This window comes from Nycticebus coucang, chromosome 16 (assembly GCF_027406575.1).
Source record: "Nycticebus coucang isolate mNycCou1 chromosome 16, mNycCou1.pri, whole genome shotgun sequence".
NCBI classification, from domain to species: domain Eukaryota; kingdom Metazoa; phylum Chordata; class Mammalia; order Primates; family Lorisidae; genus Nycticebus; species Nycticebus coucang.
The window spans coordinates 57,498,201-57,516,039 of NC_069795.1; the positions used below are offsets into that span (position 1 = coordinate 57,498,201).

At 34.0% G+C, this 17,839-nt stretch overlaps 1 protein-coding gene across 4 annotated transcripts in view; it reads left to right on the forward strand.

Moving 5' to 3' along the window:
• The window catches only part of DZIP3 (DAZ interacting zinc finger protein 3), a 109,395-nt gene extending 96,956 nt beyond the window's left edge, over nt 1-12,439 (forward strand). For 2 of the 4 annotated variants that reach the window (XM_053565215.1, XM_053565217.1), the window contains 6 exons: nt 3,045-3,170; nt 5,230-5,369; nt 7,574-7,694; nt 8,183-8,326; nt 8,412-8,513; nt 10,357-12,439. In XM_053565215.1, coding sequence (XP_053421190.1) covers nt 3,045-3,170; nt 5,230-5,369; nt 7,574-7,694; nt 8,183-8,326; nt 8,412-8,513; nt 10,357-10,467 — 744 coding nt within the window. In that variant the 3' untranslated portion in view covers nt 10,468-12,439. The remainder of the gene's footprint in view (nt 1-3,044; nt 3,171-5,229; nt 5,370-7,573; nt 7,695-8,182; nt 8,327-8,411; nt 8,514-10,356) is intronic. The other 2 variants (XR_008374922.1, XM_053565216.1) reach the window with 2 other exon arrangements.
• Nucleotides 12,440-17,839: the final 5,400 nt, after the last annotated feature.

The window sequence follows — 17,839 nt, forward strand, 5'->3', positions numbered from 1 at the left end:
CCCATATTCAAAATATTGCCCTTAGATTATAATTAAAATCTCCCATTACTCTAAATATAAAACAGCTCCAGAGACCATGAGCTAGATACATAATTGTTCTTTGGCGTTTCCCAGGACCATACCCACATAAGCCTTGGTTGCTTAATACTAGTTATATTCTGTACCTAGGTAACAAACTTTGACCTCCAGAGCTTCTACCTTTATTGCTTTGCAGACTTTCTCATGTTTGATGGGGTTTGCTCATGTTTAGTTAAAAGCAAAAACCCACTGGCAGTTAGGCTATCTGGTAATTCATAAGCATCATTTGCCAACAGCCTGAGGGGTACACACCTATCTTTTGGGCTTCCTAACCAGAGTCACTGCTGTACTTGATCAACCTAACAGTTGTGTTAAAGTGCAAGTATTGATGACCATCAAATTTCAGAAAAGAGAGGTTGAGAGAAAAATGGCTACAAATATTACAGTGCTATTGGTTATAAATTGAGGTGATGTTAAAAGTATACTAGAGAGGTCTAGGTTTCAGATCTTAACTTTCTGAAGAGCTATATTGGTCTTGGGAAAATCAGCTGTTGTGGACTTTGGTTTTCCCATGAATGAGTTAGGAAATTGTACTAGATGATCTGATCACTAAGCCCCTTCTATCTCTGAGATTCTAGCATTTTAAGGAATGGTCACGAGACTTAAAAATAATAGTAGTCTAACTTGAGAAATCTAACCCAATATGGACTGTTCTCATTATATCTTGGTTTTTATACCCTGACTATTTAATTCTCAAAAGAAGTGTTAAAAAAAAGATCATTCAGTATGATCAAGTGGAATTCATTCCAGGAACACAAGGATGGTTTAACATATACAAATTAGTATATGTTAAACATATACTATCAACGTATCAACAGAAAGAGGGATGAAAACCATATGATCATTTCCAAAGATGCTAAAAAACATTTGATAAAATTCAACATTGCTTAATGATAAAAACTCTTAGCAAATTAGGTATTCCTCAAGACAATAAAGGCCATGCATGACAAACCCACAGCTTAACCTCATACTAAATAGAGACAAGTTGAAAGCTTTTCTACTAAGTATTGAACAAGTCAAGGATGCCTGCTTGTATTCAGCATAGTACTGGAAGTCCTAGCCGAAGCAATGAGGCAAGAGAAAGCAATAAAAGACATCGAGATCAGAAAAGAGGAAGTCAACTTATCCCAGTTCGTGGACAACATGGTCTTACATATAGAAAATCTCAAAGATTCCACCAAAACCTCCATAGAACTAAAATATGATTTTGGTAAGGTTGCAGTATAAAAAGTTGACATACAAAAACCATGTGCTAATAGGGAACTATCTAAAAAGAAATCAAGGAAACAACTCCTTATACAAAGCTACCAAAAAAAGATACCTGGAAATAAATTTAACCAAGGAGTTAAGAGATCACTATATTGTTTAAACTATAAAACATTGATGAAAGAAATTAAGAAGGACACAAATAAATGGAAAGATATCCTATGGTCATAAACTGGAAAAATTCAGGGAAATGCGAATCAAAACCAGGAGATAACATCTCACTCCAGTTAGAATAGCTACTACCAAAAGACAAAAGATATAAAAAATGTTGGTGAAGATGTGGAGAAAAGCAAGCCCCTGTACACTGTTAGTGGGAAGGTCATGTAGTATAGCTATTATGGAAAAGAGTATAGTAGTTCCTCAAAACATTAAAACTAGAGCTACCCTGTTTCCCCGAAAATAAGACATCCTCTGAAAATAAGACATCCTCCGAAAATAAGACCTACTTACAGGAAAGATAAGACGTCCCCTGAAAATAAGACCTAGCGCGTCTTTGGGAGCACACCTTAAAATAAAACACTGTCTTATTTTTGGGGAAACAGGGTATCATGTGATCTAATAGTTGCACTACTGGGTACATATCCTAAGGAAATGAAGTTATATCATCCCCCTTCTTTCTCTCCACTGGAATATCTTACAGAAAATCCCAGATATCATATCAATTTATCTATTTTTACTTCAGGATATAGCCTAAAAGATGTAGAATTCTTATTAGATTTAATCCTAATACCATTATCTAAGAAAATTTTAAGCAATTTTTATATCTAATAGATAGTTAAAATTTATATTTCCCCGGTTGTCTCAAAATGTCTTTTTCTTACCTAGAAGGCACATGATGTCTCTTCAGTGCTGTTAAGAATTAAATGTCAACTCAATCTTCCATTGAAAAGTTCCCCATTTATTTTTTACATGCTAGTTTTAGGATCATCACTTAGATATTGATATTATTCATGTTTTACTTAAATTGTTATTAAACTACTCCTTATGCCAGGCCTGGAACATGGTACATGTTTGAATAAATCTGTTCTCTTCTGTACTCCAGCCAATAAAGTATTCTTCCCATCCATAACTGCTTATAAGATCTAGTTTTCTACAACCCCCTGGGAAGTACAGTAATACCAATAAGCATATCTGTAAGTCACTGTAGGATAATTTATCCCCTAAGTCTACCCCACTTCATCCTTCTCCTCCCCTTGGAGCTAAAACTAAAGTTGGTATTTCATCAAGTGGTACCTCTAGCACATAATAGAGAAAAAAATATTTTTTATGGATAACTTTGAATACTTTTGTAAAATTTCTGAGTACCAATTGTGTCCACCAACATAGATAGCACTCACTGAGAATCCTCTTTCCATAGTGGTATATTATTACAGTTGAGAAGGAAACTCGGAGATTACCTCACCTAACCCTCTCATTTTATAAAGGGCATCCAAGGTTATCCCACTAGGTAGAGACAATGGAACTAGAATCCAATTCTTTCCTGTTTCTCAGTGCTCTTTTTTGTGTATCTCATTTCCCTTTGTTTCTTCCATATATCCATATATTTACCTAAGATTCTGACACACATTGTTTGTAATATGCTTTGTATCTGTATTTCACTGTTTCCCCTTATGCACGCTCTATGAATTTAGATCACTTCCTACATAGATACATAAATGTGTATGGGTTTTTTCTTTAACTTTTTACTTTTTCTATTTTAGATGCAGCAATTCTTGGGAAGACCCCTTGTGAAGGAATCTTTCTTTAGACCCATACTTACTGTTCCTCAAATGCCTGCAGTTTGCCCTGGAGTCATTTCTGCACCTGCCCAACCTAGAGGCCCCCTGGTAAGAACCTTTCTTAATGGAATAGACATATGAACTAGTTTTTTATCACTTCCTGAATGAATGAATGTCTTCTCTTTGTTCATTTATTTGATATGGATAACGATGGGTTATATGGTAGTAATGATGATAATTAAATAAATTCTTTCCATGGAGCACTGCGGTAAGGGTATTACCGGTATTATTTAATTGATATTAGCATAGTTTGGGGATACAGAGATAAATACATTTTTTTATACTAGAGAGTCTAAAATTACAGTTTTACTTCATAATAGGCAATGATGTAGGTAAATGATATTAAGAGATTATTTTTAGTATGATTATTGGATAAATTGAAAAGCAAAGAAGATAAGTCACAATAAACTATACCACAAAGCTAAAGAAAAATTTTATTTACATACACGTGCATACACACATGAGACAGTGTTTCAACTGTATCTATGAACAGACAATATGAATAGCATCATTTTGGAACATATACTGTAAAGTTACCAATCTTCCTAGCTAAAAATAGTTAGATAAACTTTATACTGGAGTAATTAGTTGTAATTTTGGCTAAGGTAAATTTTTTTATTAAAAGAGAAATGTCCTTCCAAATAATGGTGTTGGTGTTAGATATAATTCATGCAAAATTCTCTAATCTTGACTTCCCTGTAAGTACATTCTAGGCCTAGCTACTTATTTCTCTTCCTTTTTTTACAGTCAGATCAGATGGACTTTGCTTGTTTTTGTAGTGTCTACAAATCTGTCTATAAACAAATCTGTATAAAGGCCTTAACATGTTAAATAAGTACCATATTTTTTTCACCATGATACTATATTATTACTTAGGCAGTTTGCTTGTCCATCATTCTGTAAGGAACTATAATACAATTTTATTGAAAACATTAAAATACCTAACCTAATAAAATTACTTTCTTATTCCTTGGAAAAAGCTTGATATTGCTACAAATTCAGATTTCTGGGCAGTATTCCGTTCTTCTCACTTATTAGGCTTTGTACAAGTTATTCCAATGAAGGTTAGTGACTGCTAATTTTTTATAATAATTATCTAATGTTTGAAAATAGAGTCCATGTTTATAATTATCTTAGTCATCAGATTAGCACTCTAAAAAATTCACTTATTGATATTTTAATTAATTCAAATCTTAATGGTTCTAAGAAAGAACTGCCATAAAATATGAGGAAAACTGTTTTGTTTCATGGCTCAGAGGTTATCACTACAACTTCCTTACTACCTTTGACTATAGCATTCATGGGACTTTGGACAGTTCAAAGTATTCCTGTCTTTATTTTGTTGTTTGAAAATTTAACTTTCTTATTATGAAATTATATGTGCTCATCATAAAAAATACAAATAATATAGATATATATGAGTTAGAAAGCAAAATTACTCTGTAATTGAATCCCTTGGAAATAATCACTGTTTATAGTTACATAGCTTAGACTTTCATACACATGTATATATGCATATACTTTAAACATTTTTTTTCTTTTTTTTTTTTGCAGTTTTTGCCCTGGGCTGGGTTTGAAGCTGCCACCTCAGGCATATGGGGCCAGCGTCCTACTCCTTTGAGCCATAGGCACCGCCCTACTTTAAACATTTTTCTAATATAAAAGGAGTCATACCATAAATACTCTGCCACAAGCTTTTTAAAAAATGTACTAACCATTTCATAGACATCTCTTATGCCCAGACATAAAGAATCTAATGTTTAGAACTTGATCAGATGTGCCGTAATTTATTTACTCATTCTCCTAATAATAGATTTAAGGTTGTTTTCAGTTTTTCTCTGTTATCAAAAAACAGCAATAAACACCCTTCATGTTTTTCTGTACCTGTGTGTAATTATTAAGGCAATTATGTCGTATTTTAAAAATAAGTTACAATAATTAGAAATATTGTTTGCATTAGTTAAGAAAAAACTATAAAAAGATAATGTATATGTCATTATTACTTTTCATTCTATACATTTTATGAGATATGGAAGTGTCATGTTGACATGGAATGTCACTTCTTAGTAATCGAGGTTGATAAATTATAACTCTGTGCTCCTTCCAGATGACTGGCATAGCCTGGACTATGCCAACACCTATGGGAGAGGCTGTGCCTCCCAGCCCAAGTCTGGGAAGTGATCCCTCCATGATGAACTGGGAGAGGATTACAGACAGGCTGAAAACCGCCTTTCCACAACAGACCAGGTACCTTAATTTTTTTTTTTTTTAATTTAAAATATGTTTTGAGCAACAAAATTCATGTTTTATTGATAAACTTCTGAAAATAATTATATATACAAAACTATTTTAAAAATAAAATAATTTCTCAACAATTAAAATGATTGATCTGTATACAAAAGAAATATCTTCATATGAACTATCTGAATAGTTAACCTTTGCAAAATAATCATTTTTGGTACAGATGCTCATTCTTTAATGGATTTCTTAGCCATGTTTAATGCCTTTCTTACTGTATTTTTTTTTTTTTTTATTGTTGGGGATTCATTGAGGGTACAGTAAGCCAGGTTACACTGATTGCAATTGTTAGGTAAAGTCCCTCTTGCAATCATGTCTTGCCCCCATAAAGTGTAACACACACCAAGGCCCCACCCACCTCCCTCCTTCCCTCTTTCTGTTTCCCCCCCCATAACCATAATTGTCATTAATTGTCCTCATATCAAAATTGAGTACATAGGATTCATGCTTCTCCATTCTCATGATACTTTACTAAGAATAATGTCTTCCACGTCCATCCAGGTTAATACGAAGGATGTAAAGTCTCCATTTTTTTTAATGGCTGAATAGTATTCCATGGTATACATATACCACAGCTTGTTAATCCATTCCTTGGTTGGTGGGCATTTAGGCTGTTTCCACATTTTGGCGATTGTAAATTGAGCTGCAATAAACAGTCTAGTACAAGTGTCCTTATGATAAAAGGATTTCTTTCCTTCTGGGTAGATGCCCAGTAAAATAGCAGAGGATATTAACAAATGGAAGAACATAACAGGTACCTTAATTTTTATTTAGTGGTGAGTACAGATCATATTCTACAGTTTCCATGGCCATAATATGATGATGAAACATTTTAGACACACATATCACGCATACACAAAAAGTACAGATACTTCTTACCTTGGCCTTGGTAAAGAAAATGAAATTTAACAAAAAGAGATAGTGTTCAGTAGAAATGCTAAACTTCTTCATTAAAGTTACTAGTCTTAAATCATGAGAGGATAATTTTAAATTTAGATTTTCTCATTTACTTAAAGTGCAACTAGTTTTAAACCTCTCCAAATATCACCAGCTGCAATAATTACCTTAATGACTTATTTTCAAAGTGAATTTTAAGTTAATTGTATGCTACATAAGCCCAAACATTTCTAGGTTTTAGTTTCCTATTTCCTTAATTTTACTGAGGGTCCTTATAGTTTTGTTGTTAGGGAACACAGTAAAACGCAAGAAATTATAATTTTACTGTGCTTTTCACTATGTGACTTTAGCAGGAAGATATTTAATTCTACTCATAACAAATGAAATTTCTTTTATCTCTACTCATATCTAAGGAACCGTAGTTTTCACAGTACTTTCATTTGAACACTAACACTTTCATTTAATACACATATAGTCATACTTTAATATTAGATTATGGTTTTATAAATTTCATAATAGTAAATAATAGGAATAGAATTTTAGTATAGTTGTTATAAATATATATATAAAGAATAATTGTAAATCAAAAAGTTTATGAGGCTGATGTTATGATGATTCATTTGAGAAAGAAAAATATTTCATATTTCCTAAATATTTACTTTGTCCTATAAAAATGTAGACAAAGGCTTTATGTTAGTGGATCTTGGAAATTGAAAAGGAAGATATCAATTAAAATAATTGTCGGTTCCCTCATCATATAATTAATCTATCTTTTCACCTTTGCTTTCCTGTTTTTTTAATCTTTGTTTTCTGTTTATGAGTTTTACAAAAGTAAAACTACTAGTGCTGATAAAGAGGAGAGAAATCAACAGCTAAATAGTTGAGAAAGCATATTTTAGTCTTGAATAAGAGAACATTTGAGAAATGAGATATAAAGAGCTCAATGCATAAATAAGTAGATAAATCCAATTTTCACATAGTGAGCTCTCAAAAACAGTTTTTTTGGAAAGAAAATAAATACTAAACTTTATCACTCATGAGTACATTACATATCATTAATGAACACAATTAGGAGTTTCCATTTTGTTTTAGGATAAATTAAGATAGGCTTGAAAAATTTATCACTTTTTCAGATTAAAGAAAGATCTAAAGTCACATCTATATGCTACACATGTTAGGATTTTATATCTCCTTTGGAGGGCACAGACTCAAGGCAATAGGGAAATTACCACTGCTCTTCCCTTGATTTCTTCCAGAAAGGAGCTTATGGATTTCTTACGAAAATTGAAGGATGCTCATGGGAAGTCCTTATCTGGACTGACATTTGATGAAATTGTTTACAAGATTTCCCAATTTATTGAACCGAAGAGACCTCAGGTAAAAAAGAAAAAAAAAAGTAAATTCAGACTATCTCTCTGCCCTTATCTTTAGTAGTAAACAGTTTTAATTATCTCTTAACATGTTCAGAAAACTGGTAACTTCTATTCATACTAAATCATCTGTTAATAGTAAACAATGTAATAACTTCAACTTGACAAAGGATATAGGAATTCTGTTTGTATTTCCCACCACCTGATTATTCTAGAATAGAACTTGTCCCTTTGAAGTTTACTCTAGGTTACTTTGAATTCTAAAGGGAGATATCCTTTTCTAATTTTCTGGAAAGATATTTTTTAGTTTAAAGAATATATACAGTTATTTTTGTTTTTACCGAGCTCTGAATATATAAAGATTGTCAGTATTTTGTTTCAAGGTTTCTTACAAATACAATCATTTTACCTAATTGTTGCTATACTGCTTTCTATGCTATTCTAGTCTTACTATTTTAAAGCAATTCTAAAAAAATATTATATTCTTATTTTCAGAGTCAAGGAAAATCAGTGCCAAATGGGAATTGTGCTTCACCTAGCCATTTTCCATCACAGCCTAATGCTACACAGCCTCCAAAACCCTCCTGGAGGCCTCTCAGTTCACAAGGTTCTGCCACATGGGAAGGAGGCAATAGTTTGGTGCGAATAAAGTTGTTGATTCTGAACACATTTAGAGCTGGGAGAAAAAAGAGAGCTAATCATAACATTATATGGAATTTTTTAGGAGGAGGAGGAAGAGGAAGAAGAGCCTTGTGTGATCTGCCATGAGAATCTGTCTCCAGAAAACCTTTCAGTTTTGCCTTGTGCTCACAAATTCCACTCTCAGGTAACCCTTTAAACTTCTCCTGTAATATTTTGTCACTAATCAGTTCAGTGAGCCTCATACCACCTTACTTAAACTTAAAATCATATACATGTGGCATCATCTTTTGTTGTGTCATGAGTTACACTGGGTATAACTCCACTTTGGGTACAACACAGAAACATTTACATCTTTCCCATACATAGCCATAGATTTCGTTATGCTTTCTCAGATCTTCACATACCTTACAGGAGAAGGGGAAAATGTTGAGACTTAAGTGGTACATAGTAGGCATTGTGTTCAGTTGCATAGAACTGGGAGAACTGTTGATGCACAGGGTAGTTTAGTAGCAGAACTGGCAACAGCAACCCTTAAACTTGGCATGCTATGAATACCACCACATAATATTTTTTGTCCACAATTATGACTTCTTGTCATTTTAAAGCATAAAACTTAACTTAGCAGTATGTTCAGGCTCCTGTATTTGCTTTTGAAGATGCTCAGGCTTGAGTTTTGATGTTAGAAAAATGTGAGGCGGGCATATCTTTTGTTGACTTTTGGCATTCATGAGGATTAATTCCTGGGATTGTTACCATGTATTTGCTATTGATTTATAATTTATGACCCAAGTTCTTTCTGTGTTGCACAGATGTAATTTGACACAGGAAAAGATAATCTTACATAAAAAAATTTTCAGGGATGTGAACAATAGCCAGCTCAGTCAAGCTATGTTTGTAAAACATTTCAAAGATATGACATGTGGGACCTGGTACACAATTATTTTGCATCTTGTCTGATATGAAGAGACAGATACAAAATGCCTAATCCCAAAAGTTCTCCAGGAAAGACACTTAGTCACTTACTTTTCCATTGGAAGTTTTAAGTTTCCAAGAATTTAGAAAATACATCTTTAACGAAACATTTTATTCTTTGCCTATTAACTACAATGCTTATTAACTACAAATTATATATTTTGTTCAGGTTACTTACTAGAGTTAGAATTAGTAGGCCTCATATATAGTGCCCCATTCTTAGTCCTATCAGACTCTGCTCTCCAGTTATTCATATAGGTAAAAATGGTTTTTAAAGAATCAATACTCAAATGACTTAATAGAAAGTCTATTGTCAAAGATCATTACTAAAGAAAATCTGAGTATATTCATTATTTAGGGATTTTAACCTCAGAACATCGTCAATACTTGATATAAGGTATTGGTGGCTTTTATATGTTTAGTTATGACTTTTTTCTGGATTATAAATGAAAACAACATATAATAAAGAGGAAATATAGCAAGCTTCCCCAATTTTCTTGTCAGGAAGAATTGCTAGCCATCTGGAAAATTGGGGTTGAAGAAAGAATTCTAATAGAATAAACTGGCTAAAAGATATTAACAGCTAGGCCAGGTGTGGTGGCTTATACCTGTAATCCCAGCACTTTGGGAGGATGAGTCAGGAAGATCACTTGAGGCCAGAAGTTTTGAGTTCAGCTGAGACCTCATCTCTACAATAGTTAAAAAAGAAAAATTAGTGTTAAGCATGGTGGCACGTACCTGTAATCCTGGCTACTCAGAGGCTGAGGCAGGAGCATCACTTGAGCCCAGGAGTTTGAGGTTGTGAGGTATAAGGATGCCACTGCACTCTAGCCTAGACAACAGAACGAGACCCTGTCTCCAGGAAAAAAAAGGGGGGAAGGGTATTAACAGCTATTTGTTTAGCAAACCACAAAGAAAGTGCCATCATTGTAGCAGTTTAAAGATCCACCAGAAGACAGATTGTTTAGTAACCCTAATATATAGAGAGAGAGTGGCACATCTGCCTCTGCTAAGGCTAAATCTGAGAGACTGACATAAATCTTTTTGCTGCTTAGTGCATCAGACCATGGTTGATGCAACAGGGGACATGCCCAACCTGCAGACTTCACGTTTTGCTACCAGAAGAATTCCCTGGTCACCCCAGCCGGCAGTTGCCCAAGATCTAATACAAGGGAGGTGACTATGCAAAGGAAGATCAGTTTTCAGACTCCAGAATTTAGATCTGCCTTTTCTTATGAGCTGATTGTGCGAGTGTTATGCAGCTGTATGCTCTTTAGTATAGTGCTGAAAAAACTAGCTAATTACATCAGAACCACAGCCAAAGGGGTCAGAACAGATGTTCAGGACTTGTAAACTTGTAAACTGACTATAGGGGCTTAAAGAAGATGCAACTTTAATAGTTACATCATATTTGCTCTTAGTGGGGTTTTTCTTCTAATGTAAACATGATAACTGTTAATATGCAGAAATTATATGTATTTCTTAGGATGTCTTTTCTTGTCTTTTTTCTTCTTTTTCCACTCATCCTTTACTCTCCCACAAGATTTTCTGAAATAAGTTTAACAGGAAAAAGGGAATAGTAAAGAAGAAAAATAAGAAAATGCCACAGATTTTAGTGTTCCTATTAGCTTTTAAAACTACCTACAAAAATATAATTGAAGTATTTAAATTTTATATCTATTTTCCCCATTCTTTTCTATTCTTTAAAGTATGTACCCATGAAGAGATTATGAGCTACTCAAGGGTGGAGATTCTACAGTGGTATGTTGGAGCTGACTTACAATGGCTTGTGAGAGATGATTATTAGTTTCAGGAACTCTGTGAGCCATTTGTTAAATTATTGGTAGCTTGAAATCTACCATACTGGGAGTATTGACCATAGCAATTGGTAAATGCTATAAGTAAAGACTTAGATTCCCTTTAAAACCTGATTGTTAAACATTTTTTTGCACACCACTGGACCTTGTCTGATCTTTATGTTCCCAATGTCTTGCACAGTAGGTGCAGATTAAATATGGCCAGAATCAGTCCAGGCACAGTGATTCCTGTAATCCCAGCACTTTGGGAGGCCGAGGAAAGAGGATGACTTGAGACCAGGAGTTTGAGACCAGCCTGGGCAACATAGCAAGACCCTGTCTCCACAAAAATTTTTGAAATTAGGCAGCTGTGGTGGTGCACACCTATAGTCTTAGCTACTTGGATGGCTGAGGCAAGAGGATTGCTTGAGCCCAGGATTTTGAGGTTATAGTGAGCTATGATGATGCCACTGCATTCTAGGCCAGGCAACAGAGGGAGACCCTGTCTCAAAATGGTAATAACAAACCAAACTTTCCAAAATCGGAAATCAGGAAGTAGTAAGAAAAGGAGTTAATATGCAAATTAAGTCACTTGCCTCAGTTGAATAATTGAGAGCTTATGTTTATTTGTAAACATGTTCTTTGGGCTTTAATCATTTGTATTTTGGAGAGTTTGTTGCTTTAAAAAGTCTCTAGTTTTATTTACTTGTGCTGCGGATGGAGGAAACTATTTGTATGTAGTTGCTTCTTGTGATAAAGTTGATATCTGGTGGGCTAAATTGCATATCTAAAGTTTGTCACCAAGAACTTTAATTTTTAGAAGTCAAAACTCTATTTTGAATATAGCATTGTGTAAATTCTGTAAGTGTGTACATGTCTGTAGTTTCGAAATGAAAAGAATTCAGAGTTACCTTGTGAGACAAATGTTCCTCTCGGTTCATAGTCACAGTCTCAATTTCATTACATTGAAAAGAATGTTTCCTGACTCAGCAACTCTTCTATCTATATATTTCATTGTAAATGTATTTTGAAATTTCTTTAACTCTCTATTTAATATCTCTGTTTCTGTAATCGTTCTGTAAATGTTTTCTTCTGTAATGAGAATAGACTGGAGGATGTTAGAGAAATTATCAAAAAAAAGATGGCTATAAATCTGAATGTGTAAAATGCTAAGACTGTCTCAGAATTGTAGGATTTAGAATTTATAGTCTTTAATCACCATCTTGTCTAGCAACATAAGGTCCTCATCATATAGCAAGTTACCTTGTGAAACAACTGTTTCTTAGTTCACGTTTACAATTGCAATTTCACTTTCATGTGAAAAAGAATAAATGTTTTTTAAAGGAACAGCTATTTTATCTGTGTATTTCATTATTAATGTATTCTGAAGCTACTTTAAATCTCTGCTTCAAATGTCTATTTCTGCTAAATTACACGTTTAAACCTTTTCTGTTTTGAGAAAGGACAAGAAAATGTGAAGGACAAAATTTAAGAAATCAATCATCTAGACTTGTAAACTGCCATGGATGTCTTAGAATCATAGAGGGCCAGAGTGCATGGGGTCCTAATGATCATCTAATCTGTCTCTCCTTTTGTAGATGTGTTTTGCCCAAGTTATGTGGCCAGTGATTAGGCCAGTACCAGTACTTCAGGGTCCTGATGTTCCAAAACAGGCTTCCTCCATGCACTCACACTGTGAGATGATACTGGTGTTAACCTGCCATGTGTTAATGCCCAAGGGTGGGGCAGAGGACTTAACACAGTGGCTGGTATATAGTAAGAGTACAATACAGCAGTGCTCCCCAAAATCAAGCTAATTATATCGGTACAAAGGGTAATAGGATTAGAGTTTTTTCCTTTTTAATATATAATTTAGCAATAAAAACAATTGTAGGGGTCATTCTCCCACAAGTAGTGATTGTTGTCATGCCTGTGTCTACTGAGGAATGATCCAGAACACTGCCAAGAAATCAGAGAACCAGAGCGCTCTTAAAGGGGCAATTTTTTTTTTAATCAAAAACAATCTTCACCATGAATATATCAATGTACACAGCTATGATTTAATAAAAAAAAAAAAAGAAACAATCTTCGGTATCCAGAATATCACTCTAGTTGCTGTTAAGATGATATGTCTCATAATGTTTCCCTTCATATTTGTGTGTATAACATAATTTATGTGTGTAACTCCATGTGCCTAACAGTTTACAGACATTATGGAACACCTTCAAATGTTTTTAGTACTTTATTTATCCACGAATGACTCTAAAGTGGGTATTGTTATCCTTATTGTACAGATGATGAGCCTGAGATAAAAGTAAGAAGAAAATAATTTGGTCAAAGTCATAGCTACAAAGTGGTATTCTGGGATTTAAATGCAAATCTTCTATTCTTTAGCAGGTTTTCTCTTCACAGCTGAATCCTCACTTTAGGGTGACTTTGTACATACAAGAAAAGTAGTAGTTAATTATTAGTTTCCCTTCACCCTCATAAGTGTCCCAGTTTGGATGATAAATTTTATTTTATGATTAATTCAGGGAAGGTAGGCTTATATTTTACCAGATTCAGATTTAGCAAGAATCCTCACTAAATGCTCACGGAATACCTTTTCTATGAGCCTCACAGGTAAGAATTTTAGGATTAACAATACTGTAGAACTACTCTATTTTATAGCCAGAGAATACTAATTTATTATAAAAATGTATGTTTTCTGATTTTCTTGAATAGATAGTTTTCAATAATTAGTTGTATAGATTTGAAATGCTTCTTGGCAGTTAACGGGCTGTTGTTCTTATGTGCACATTCTGGACAGTCATCCCATTACATAGTGAGTTATCAAATGCATCTTCTGAGAAGCCATCTGAGAATCTGCATTTGGAGCAAGAACCACAGGGGTTCTGATGCAAACTAAATTTTGAAAACCATTGGAGTAGTAGAAAGTGGCTTTCTCAGGCAGATCTTTTTGATTCTTGAATTCCCTATCTGGCATATTGTGTGATCATAAATTACTTTCTCACCTAGTTTCTTTTCTGGAAAACAGAAAAGAGATTACTTGCCTGGCAGTTATTTTTACTGTCTTAAATGAACATTTATTGGTCTTCTTTCCCAAAGTAGCATACTTTTCATTATTCATTCAACCTGCTTAAATTTATTCCTTGATCATAAAATTCTTAAAAGATTTTTTTATCTTCAACTACCCATATTAAAATGAAGGAAGGAAAGAATTTAGTGATTAGTCATACTTTCAGTTTCATATGGCCCCAAAATGTTGAGCAGAAAGTTTAGTGCACAAGGATATCACACCCTCATAACATTTTATTGATTGCTCCATTTGAGCTACGTGAACTTTAATAATCCTGAATACTTCCCAGCAAGATTGAACAACAGCTGACAGTGATTTAGGAGACTGAAAGTTTTGCAGGCATGTAGGAAATATGTCATGTCCATGTGGCAGAGACAGGGTATTGAAGAAATGATTTGCCCAAGGTCATACAACTATTAAATAGTAGGGCCCTGATTTTGATCTAGAGTCCTGACATCAAAGTTGGTGTACTCTTCCCCATACCAGTGCATTTGCATTTTTAACAAAAACCAAATGAAACTGACTACTTGAAAACCCACTGAATTGATTCTTTGGGTAAAGACTGAGGCAAAACAAGATTAGAATGGCCTTACCACAAGGAAACATTATTTTAGTTCAGAATGCAACCACATTTCCAGTATTCTTACATGGGATGTGATCAGTGTTTAAAAAAGGCAAAGGCCAGACATTTCATCGGTTTGATTTAAAAAAATCATGCTAATGTTTGTTTAGAGCAGGGGTCCTCAAACTACGGCCCGCGGGCCACATGAGGTGGTGTGATTGTATTTGTTCCCATTTTGTTTTTTTACTTCAAAATAAGGTATGTGCAGTATGCATAAGAATTTGTTCATAGTTTTGTTTTGTTTTTTTTTTTAACTATAGTACGGCCCTCCAATGGTCTGAGGGACAGTTTAAAAAGTTTGAGGACCCCTGGTTTAGAGCATACCTCCAGGGTTGAGTAATTTTTTTAAACCATGGAAATTTATAACCAATATTAGGATTCCAATATCACAGTAACATACCTCTGTAGTATGAATAATCTGTCAATTTGCAATCTCAGTTTAGAGAAATTAGCAAGGGTATAAGAAACTAAGTAGCCTGGGCCTTTGATGTCTCTCTTAAAACTATTATATAACAAAGAGAAGGGCTAATTATAAGCAACAGATGTAAGTTTTGCATCATTTTAATCCAACAGAGACTTTAATTCCAAGGGCTATGACAAAATCCATTCCTCAGCAACTAAAGGTGAAGTATTTTAATTTCAGTTCAGAAAGGAGGTTTTAATTATAAATACATTCATAACATTATCAGATCATTACAAAAGAAACCTAAATAGAAATTCAAAACCAGCATTTATTTATTTATTTGGGTATGTTTTTAAGAAGCCAGAATCTCACCACCTCTGCCCAACTCTGTCTTTAGTCAATAGACGATATGCTCATTAAAGGCATGACAGCAGTACAGGTGATTATATCAGACTTCTGTGATCATGCTCATCAGTGAGTGTTCCTTGAATGTTTATCACCTAAGAGTACTATTTTAGTTTTCCATATGGGAAGAAACATAGTCCTAACCTGAAGGAGCTAAGTAAAAGAGCAAACATCCCAACTTGTAAAAGATAAATAGTATTTAACATATATTCAACACCAAGTAATCACAGAGACAGGAATCTTGTCTATGTTATTCACCATTGTCAATCCATTGCCTAAAACATTATCTGGTATTTAATAGGCAGTCAATAAATATTTGATCAATAAATGGGCCTTACTGAAGGACAGAGTAGCCGTTCTAGGCAAGAACAATGGCTTGAAAAACAAGTGTTTTCTAAGAGTGTTTTGGTTTGTTTTCAGTAGGGAGACATACAGCATGAGTATTTTTATTCAAAATCATTGTTAAAACATACTTAGAATATAAAACTTTTCTAATTAATCTAAATTTACTTAAATCTTGAGTAATATTTTTTAACTTGAATACCCTTATATTATTTTTAATTTCAGAATATTACAGGGGTACACATGTTTTGGTTACATAGTTTGTTTTATATATTTCAGGTCAAAGTTATGTGTGCCTGCCACCTGCCTTTATACCCTGTAGGTGTCAATTAACCTAACCCTATCTCCCACTTTCCGTCCACTTGATTCCTGTTGTATTCTACTTCCCTGTGTGCACGTAAGTGTTAATTAGGTAGGTCTAATTTTGTTCTGAATACATTTGTGTTTGTTTTTCCATTCTTGTGATACTTCACTTAGAAGATGTTGTCATAAAGACACCTGCCTTGAATGTTTATAGCAGCACAATTCACAATTCCGAGGATATGAAAACAAGCCAGATGGCCCATCAATTAAAGTGGATTAATAAAATGTGGTATTTGTATACCCTGGTGTACTACTCAGCAATAAAAAAGTGATCCAGGATCTTTTGTAACAACCTAAGATAGTAGTTTTTGATCATTGTCTATAGAAAGCTGTTTACTATCCAGGTGGAAATTTTCATAGCAAAAGAAAAAGTGAAAATTATTACAAAGGATGAAAATGAAACCAAGGCATAAATTGTTAAGACAGGTGAAAAATTGTTTTTTGTTTAAACTATCTCTTAACAAGAGATACTCATTTAACAAAAGTTTACTCAGATCTCTCTCCAGCTACTGCGAGTGTATCTCACTTGGGATTGACAAGTAGGTGTCTGCCCATCTTCCTATGTGTCAGGGCTCTGCCACTAGGCCTGAGTGGACAAGACTCCACAGAGTTGTTCAAAAGCCACTGAAGGAAGCAGAAATCTGAGTGCTCTTCATTCAGTCTGCCAGAACATCCCTTTCCTAGTCCATTTGGGGTAGGGCTAGTCTGCTTTTCTTCGTTTTGAGATAGCAAGTAGACAGGAACACTTAGTGCTCCAAATGGTTATAACTCTCAGAGTCATGCTTTATGAGAGACTACACTAAATGGCAGTCACCACAGTGAGGCCTTACGGTGGTACACCAACATATCACAACTTTGACAGAATTTGACTAAACACTTTTTTGAAAAACCTTTATTTTAATAGTGTATGTTTTTTCATTAAGAAAGTAATGCAGTCTCAGTACAGCAAATTTCAAAGTACAGAAATATAAGAGAAAACATCATAGTTTCATTTTTTCTATTCTAAATTTTATGTATATAATATTTTAAAATAAATTTATTATATTCAATGCAAAATATCACTGTGTAAACCATCCTAACAGTAATAGTCAATTCCTTGCTCTAACATATCTACTGTTATTAAGCTTTAATTCTTTCTTATCCTGGCCTACATGTAAATTGGTACCTTAGTGCAGTGGTAGCATCAGTACAGATTAATGTTTTTATCATTTGTCAAAGTAAGAAAAATCTGTTACTACCTAGATAAACCCAGGTCTGAAAGGAATGCATCCATAAATGTAATTTTCATCTTTTGGTAGAGTAGCTCTTACAGCCCTGATTCTATTTTTTTATTAATTTTAACTAAAATCATAACTGTATACATTTATGGGGTATTATGGGATGATTTGATATATAATATGGAATGCTTAAATCAAACTAATTAATATAGCTATCACCAATTCTATTGTTAACAATTCTAGTCTTTGGCCAGGCGTGGTGCCTCACACCTCTAATCTTAGCACTCTGGGAGGCTGAGGCAGGTGGATTG